Genomic DNA, 8323 nt, shown 5'->3' on the forward strand with positions numbered 1-8323 from the left:
TATATATATATATAAATAATCTATTTTAATTTTTTATATGAAAAGCTTTGCTATTGCTGTTACTTTAACCCTTTGCGGACAGAACTATATGTTCATTTACAATTAGTACAAAACTGACAAAAATAGCTTAAGGTGTATGTATTTCCAGAGTCTGGATTTCCAGAGTGGCTAATGTAGACAAATGAGAATGACGACGTGCACGCTGGATATATGTCGACATGTGTCGCACAGCAAAATCAAAGTGTGGCAATGGAATAATATCTCTGCTTGTGTCCCTAAAGGGTTAAATATTGTTGATATATCATAAATTTTGTTACAGAATGTCATAGTCTAATCGTCCTTTTGGTCTTTACATTTATTTGCGTAGGTTGCAATGGCTACAGGACAAGTAATATTCCAACGATTTTATTATAGCAAATCTTTAGTTAGACACAATATGGAAACAACTGCAATGGGTTGCATCTGCTTAGCCAGCAAAATTGAGGAAGCACCTAGGCGTATCAGGGATGTCATTAACATTTTTAATCACATAAAACAAGTATCCAGCCAAAAGTAAGTTGCTTCATTATTTTGGTTTTATGAATAATTAAGAACATAAAATTGAGGAACAGAGAAAGAATTAAAAGAATTCATTTTTGTTATTTATTTCAGAGCAATACAACCTGTAATTCTTGATCAGAATTATGTGGCTTTAAAGAACCAAGTGATCAAGTCAGAGAGAAGAGTGTTGAAAGAACTGGGTTTCTGCGTTCATGTAAAACATCCTCACAAGATTATAGTTATGTATTTGCAAGTGTTGGGATATGAGAAAAATCGCACGCTAATGCAGCAAAGCTGGAATTATATGAACGACTCATTGCGTTCTGACGTGTTTTTGCGCTATCAGCCAGAAACAGTGGCTTGTGCTTGTATTTATTTAGCCGCTCGTCAATTACAGCTGCCTCTACCAACGACACCCGCTTGGTTCTCGGTGTTTAGAGTCAGCGAATATGCAATCAGAGACGTATGTCGACGTATACTGCGTCTTTACTCACGACCGCGTGTACGACCCGAACAATTGGAAAAACGCGTCGAGGAATTGCGACGTCAGTATGAAGAGGCTAGAACCAAGGCGCGCGGTGGAGACATTGACGGGCATACACCGAGTCCACCGTTGCCAAAACATCACAACGCATGGGGTGGATTTATCAGTCGCAGCGGCACACATGCAGCCCCCGAAAGAACGAAATCACCCAGGTATAATAGTATTTTCACTCGAATAAAAACTCTAAATAAGAATAAATATATTCAATCCATAATAAGCAAAATGGTTCATATCTCTAATCATGCATCACATCTCACATTCATTAAATTTGGTATATGTACCATACATAGTGCAAGACAATTATGTTGAGAGATTCGTATTAGTATACTTCATAATAGTATACTTCATAATAGTGTACTTTCTTCATGTAATTATACAGTTGTTATAGTAAGAGTTTCATGCTATCTTTTTCTAATTTGATTTGTAAAAATCAACAATGCGATCAATATATTCATAAAATTTTATATTGAATTTTTCAACATGGATGTTTATAAATGAGAAAAAAAACCTTGTCATTGATACACTTTTAAATATCTTTTGATGTATTTCAGACGCTCAAAATCTCCAAGTACTTCCCCATCACGAGGCGAAGAAACAAAGTATTCAAATAAGCGAAAAAGGCATAGCAGAAGTAGATCCCGAAGTCACAGTCATAGTAGATCTAGCAAACCCAAAAAGACTCAACGAAGGCGATCAGGTAGCCACAAGTCATCACGAAGATCGCGTAGTTATAGATCACGAAGTCGATCTCGGGATAGGGATTTGGAGAAATCAAGCAAACATCGTAGTAAACGTAGTAGACGACTACACTAAATACTAATGTATAGTCAGCACTTTTACATTATGTTGTGAGATATCATAGGCTTAATTTACATCGTGCTCTTAATACGGGTACTAACTAGTAACTTTATATTGAATTATCTTAATTTCGGCGATATATGTAAACATATACATGATATGTGTATTTAATTAACATTTTGATACGTATTGTATCAATTTAATGCATCATTGAATACATCGCTGAAATAAAAATAATTTGATAGAAAGTTACTAGTTAGTATCTGTATCAAGTGCATGATGTAAAGTAGGTCATAATTTAAATATCACTATTGTAATAAATTTATAATATACAGCAGAAGTCTTTATCAAGCCTACTGTAATTCTCTTAGTATATTTCAAAAAATTAATACTCGGTTTTTCGAGATTATCTTGAATTTTGCATAGTTGTTACCAATAATATATCATACATTGCATTTGCACAAGCTAGTTTAACATTTTCATTATTTATATATAGGAATATAATTTATATTAAAAATTATTAAATGAGACCGATAAAGGTTGTAATTTTTTTAAATACTAAAATGTGTAAAGCATCTTTTATGTTTTGCACGAGTTCATAGAAATTTATCTGGAAAAGAACAAAATATATTTAATATTCTATATATATTAACATGTACTTCTTTTTATAAATTTTTATAATATCTGACAGAGATCTATAAACAAATACATTTGATAGGCACAAAGAATATCAATGTTTATGATTCCACAAAAATTATAAGCCTCTTTCTTCATCTTGATCGCTTATTATTATTTACTATAAGATTAAATTTTAACAATTAGATATCGTTTTCAGAAGAACATTAATTTCATATGTAATTATGTTTCATATAAAGTTGTCATACCTCCAGTAACAAGTAACATGGTATACAATGTTACAAAAAAGTTATAGAAATAAAAATATTAGGAGAAAGTGTATATCAAAAAAAAGAGCATTTAATAGTATAAAAATAAATTTTATATTCGTATTCCAGGTTGTTGTATTATTTTAAAAAATCTTATGGGCAGCGCCTTTTTTTTTTCAGCAGCAATCACTGGTGAGAAATCTAAGACAAGTAACCGTGGGAGCAGATGTACGATGTAACCCCTGTAGCAAGGAATGTCTTCTATTGGATTACCGTGTAACGTTAACGACCTGAGATTTTGTAATTTCCTGAGCTTTAAAATATCTGTAATATTTGCGATTTTATTGCCGTGCAAGTAGAAAATCTTCAAGTTTGTAAACTTCTCTATTTCTTCTCCAATCTCGTTTATTTCATTGAAAGACAAATCCAACCAACTGAGATACACAGGATTATCAAGAACTCTATCCGCGAGATGTTGAAGACCTTCCATTGAGCTTAGTAGATTATTGCTCAGCCACAACGTACTGGTTATGTAATGATCCTTAAGTGTTCTTACCGGAGCTTTTCCGGTACGTATTACTTGTGCACGTTTCTCCATCAATTCTGTCAAAAGAAAAACAAAGAGATACATTTTTCTGTGAATGAGTTATTAACGCTCATAAGAGTCAGTTTGCGACCAAAAATTATCAATGTGCGCCATCAACTCGCAAAATAATAAATTAAAAAATGACAGTCTTTTAACTGATGTACCGTCCATGGTGGTAGCCTTTTTAAACGATAAATCTAACGGTGGGGCGATCAGCATTTCCTGCTGTTCGTTTCGTTTGTAATCCGAAATATGATTTTGAGGAGAATAATTAGTGCTCATTGCGGGTAATTGAACTTTATCTCTCTATTAAATCAGCAATCGTCACATCTATTACCTCGAGAAACATTTGAAGTTTGTATCGCGGCTTACCGAAAGTTTAATTTTAATTCGCTACTTCAGGATACCTATCATAGAACAAGTCGGAATCGATTCGGATCCGATCGGAATTATTCATTTATTCTCTAGATTTCTATTGTGTTTTATAGGAAAAACGGAATAATTCCGATCGGAATCCATTCCGACATATTTCATGATAAGTACCCTGTAACGGGATTCTCTAATGGCTCCTGCACATTGAACGCGGAAACGCTTGCCGCGCGGCAAAATGAGACGCGGTAACCAATGAACACATCAGGCTAGGTCCACAACCTTGCTTTAAGGCGTCGTCTACAATACACGGAGTAAGAAATAAGAGTAAGAAATTGACCAATCACAGTCGATTATTCTTCTCACATTCGACTGTAATTGGTCAATTTCTTACTCTTACTTCTTACTCCGTGTATTGTAGACGAGCCTTAAGAGGCCGTAAGTCCGGATCTACAATAGGTGTTTTATGCCTTATGCCGTAAGAAACTGACCAATTACAGTCGAATCCGAGAAGAATAAGCGACTGTGATTCGCCCATTTCTTATGGCTTAAGGCTTAAAACGCTATTGTAGATCCGGACTAAAGCTTTACGGCTTAGGGCTTTTTAAAGCGAGGTTGTGGACCCAGCCTTATAGGAGCTGTAAGCTTATTGGCTATTGCATCACATTTTGCCGCGCGGCAAGCGTTTCTGCGTCAGCATATATGTAATACTACTATATGGCTAATGGGGCGTGGTTTATATGAGTGCGACAAGAAGAAACATAGAAGGATAGTAGATGTTCAATCGTTCAAATGCGGAGGCGCCGCGTTAAATTCAAGAGCTTTATTAAGCAAAGTTACTTTGTATTTAATACAAAACAAGATGTTAGCAATAGTTTATTACTCTCTAAATCTGAACCAATGGATAATCACTGATATCAGTGTCAAGTATGCCATTGGTAATCAGTGGGTGAAATGTGAAATTCCTAACCTAGCTAACCTTTATTGTGTGATATAATTAATCTTATTTTAGTGGATAAATTCAATGAATATAGTATTAGAAAATTGAAATTAACATATAAATATCAATATTTTAGGATGTATAATGCTCAAACCTTTTTTTTAAATTGAACTTCACTGATTATCCAGTGCCAAATACGTCACTGGGTGATTAGTGAATAGTGGCATACTTGGTACTGATATCAGTGATTATCCACTGATTCAGATTTAGAGCGTATGTTATGAGAAGAATGGATATGTAAAAATATTGTTTTCCGTAAAATCTTTTCAAGTAATAAAGTTATATATTAATATAAATAAAACGTAACGAAGTGAATATGGAGAAATAAACGTTATTTAAACATTGTAGTAATACTTTTCTATTTTACTATATGTAATTTATTTGTAACGGCAGTTATACAAATTCCATACAAAAAATTGAGACATGGTAAAACAATTTGAATGTCGGATTCGGGTTTTCTCAGAACATAAAATACATAATACCATTTTACTCTATTCTCTGGATAAAACATTAAATTTTTTGTGTGAGTAATTAATAACGAGCTATTGATTCTTAAATAAAATCAATTTTGTGTATTTACTCCGTAAATATTCTGATTTTTCTGACATTTGCTTTGCTTCTGCAAATAAACGAATATCTAAATACAATGTTATAATTAATTTACAAAGTTGTGTTCTGTGATTATCCAAAGCATCTTGTAACATAATATGATCACGCATATTATGTTATCAAACGTTATCAAATGGAATCCCAATTTGTCGAAAAACATCATTAAGCAAAAATTGTTTAATGTTTTTGTTATTTAGACAATGCACATTTTGCCTTATAATCTTTTCAGCTGTTTTACAAATGAAATAAACATCTGATGCTGGTATCATATATGGTCCTTGGTTCTTTATGTTCGATAACAGTGGCATAGTATTGCCTAATAATTGTAATTTACAAGTAGAACAATCTATTTTTTTTTAACTTTGTTACACACGTAACCTTCTATATACAATACAACATTCTCCACAAACGGTGACAAATCCCAAAATGTTTTTACATAATCGTGAGCAAAATCCATCTTTAATTCATTGAAATTACTGGAATCACTAATGGGACATTTTAAGTTTTTGCTTGAGATATGCAAAATGTCGATATTGTCAAAAAGGCAGTTTTCTAATTCTTTTATTTCGTGTCTTATTAATAAACGCTTATATGCACTTTGAAAATTTAACGCATTTGGGTTATTGTTAAAACCGCCTCGGGTTCGTATGGCGCTGAAAAAGGCTTCTAAATAATCTTGTGACAATTTATAAGTTAATAGGTACGTTAATCCTACATTTTTTAATTCGTCATAAAGAGGAAACATATTTCTTAATCCAATGATCATACCAAGAAATCCCGTCTTCCTACCGCTTTTTAAAATAGGTGTTCCTGTGTTGTCGTACAATGTATTGATATAATTTTCAAATTGCTTGGCATGTTCTTGTAATTGAGAATAGTTTGATTCTGTCAAAGCAGTATTGTATTCACTTTTCGAAAACCTATTTTTACAGTTCAACATATCCATGATATTGTTGAACTGTAAACAATATTGAGAAGTCGGTAAGCAACCATTAAACTCTGTTTTAATAGTATTATCATGCAATGTTGTTACAAACTCTAATGACTTAGAAACACTCCTACTTAATGTTTGCATAGCTAATTTAACGTTCATACGATTGTTTGAATATTGAATGTGTTTCTTAATTAATTTGTTGGCTGCTTTAAGACCTTTTTGCTGAAGATTATATAATTTAACAATAAATTCCTACTTTATAACAAGATTATCTGCAGTTTTTAACACTCTTTTATCGCCAAGAATACTTCTGACCAATTTGATCATGTGACAAGGATCCAAAATAACGAAATATTTCTTCATTGTAACAGGATTCGTAAAATATGGTTTAAAATTAGATCCGTATTCAAAGTTCGCACCTAGATTAGTACACATACTAAAGTTACATATTGTACCATCAAATGTTACTGAAAAAACATGTGCCTGACTGTTGTGCAGCATTTCTAATGCTTGAGTCAGTAGATTAGTTCGTTCTGAGCCACACATTTAAAGAAGCAATTAAAAAATATCCAATAGGTACTTTCCAATTCTCGTTCATTAATACGGCCATGAACACTAACACCTGTCTTGCTTTTAATGCACAATCATTATCGTCATCTTTATTTGATATTCCGTAATCTATATCGCCATAAAATCTACCATGACGGTAGATTCTTTCTTCTCGTATAGACATTTCGTCCAAAACAAGATTTACTACGACAGGTTTCGAACCCTTTGCACGTAATTCAATCGCATATAGCGCTTCCTTCGTAAATCCTGGCGATCCATCCACAACTCGATACCATTGTTTAATGGTAGAAGGATGTGGCAGTAGGTATGACCATGCTTTTCTCACAAAGCTATATGCTTTTGGTGAGTAAAAGTGTAATGTTAATGCAAATGTACGCAATTCTGGAGAATAATGTCCATTGCATTTTACTTTCCGTGTTATAAGTTCTTTTACACTGCTTGGTAGCATGTTCTGTAAAAAAAATGGATATTACTATTTTTATCAGTACATAATATGAAATTGAAATATACAAGATAACAGTGCATAATAAAAACAAGCACACCGCAAGCAAAAATGTATTATCAAAAGCATTTATGCAATTTGTTTTCTACGTACATTCTTGCATACACCAAGTTACATCTAACGTACATGTTTCCACTCAACAATATAACTGTAATATAACATATCACGTGTTATTATATTAGTTATATTGTTGAATGCGAAATTACTAACACATACACGTGGGAATACAAATGCCTAACCGTCCGAAGTTGCACATGTATCGGAGAAGGTATAAGAAGGAATTAGAAGGTATGAGAATAACTGAGAGGGCATGACAAGACATGGCTAGGCATTTATATCCCTGTATGTACGTTACATATAACTTAGTGTTTGCTGGGATATATTTGTTATTTCTGAGAAAAAGTAGATTTTGTCACACATGCATTTTTTCAGTATATATAATATTCAGAATAGTTTCTAGAATAGAGCTGTTTACAATAACTCTTACCCATAGTTGATGACTGATGCCATTTGTCATTGAGTGGATGAGCCAATACAATTTTAAAGGAATGAGACATATTATAATATGTATGTAGTTAAAGTAATAAAATTAATTTTTTTTTTATTTAATAAATTAGCCAAGGATATAATACATTTTTGTGTTGTAAATAAATGTAAAGAATTTATCTATAATTCTTTTTACATTTCCATAATCCAAATAAAATATAGTACCGACCAAAAGTTTGGAAACACTTGTAATTTTCTCGAATTTCGCGAAAAGTTAAGTGTGAAATCGATTAAAAAAATAGTTTCTTTTTCTAAAAGGCTTTTGAACTTCAAAACTAAAAAATTGACGACAAAAACAAAAGTGAAAAATATTTGTTTTATGTTTGATTTGTAAATATTTTCAAAATTTTTTAGAACTTTTTAATATTAACAGTCAAATAAAGTTTTCAAACTATTCTCTACGATTTTTTTCATTAATTTCTGTACGATTTCTTTTTACCG

At 32.3% G+C, this 8323-nt stretch overlaps 2 protein-coding genes across 5 annotated transcripts in view; one reads left to right on the plus strand and one right to left on the minus strand.

Annotated features, from left to right (window-relative positions):
- Positions 1 to 2207, plus strand: part of LOC108768639 (cyclin-L1) — a 2994-nt gene extending 787 nt beyond the window's left edge. Inside the window, exons 2-5 of one of the 4 annotated variants that reach the window (XM_018519141.1) lie at positions 368 to 552; positions 652 to 1236; positions 1636 to 1945; positions 2179 to 2207. In XM_018519141.1, the coding sequence (XP_018374643.1) occupies positions 368 to 552; positions 652 to 1236; positions 1636 to 1897 (1032 nt within the window). In that variant the 3' untranslated portion in view covers positions 1898 to 1945; positions 2179 to 2207. Of the gene's footprint in view, positions 1 to 148; positions 283 to 367; positions 553 to 651; positions 1237 to 1635; positions 2039 to 2178 lie in introns of those variants that run through there. The other 3 variants (XM_018519143.1, XM_018519142.1, XM_018519140.1) reach the window with 3 other exon arrangements.
- Positions 2208 to 2878: 671 nt separating this feature from the next.
- LOC108768640 (leucine-rich repeat-containing protein 51) lies at positions 2879 to 3764 on the minus strand. Its single transcript, XM_018519146.1, has 2 exons — positions 3517 to 3764; positions 2879 to 3369 (listed from the first exon to the last, which is right to left on the minus strand). Exons 1-2 carry the CDS (start codon positions 3632 to 3634, stop codon positions 2879 to 2881), a joined length of 609 nt encoding a protein of 202 aa, XP_018374648.1. The 5' UTR covers positions 3635 to 3764.
- Positions 3765 to 8323: the final 4559 nt, after the last annotated feature.

The sequence above is a fragment of the Trachymyrmex cornetzi genome, unplaced genomic scaffold (assembly GCF_001594075.2).
Source record: "Trachymyrmex cornetzi isolate Tcor2-1 unplaced genomic scaffold, Tcor1.1 scaffold815, whole genome shotgun sequence".
NCBI lineage: Eukaryota > Metazoa > Arthropoda > Insecta > Hymenoptera > Formicidae > Trachymyrmex > Trachymyrmex cornetzi.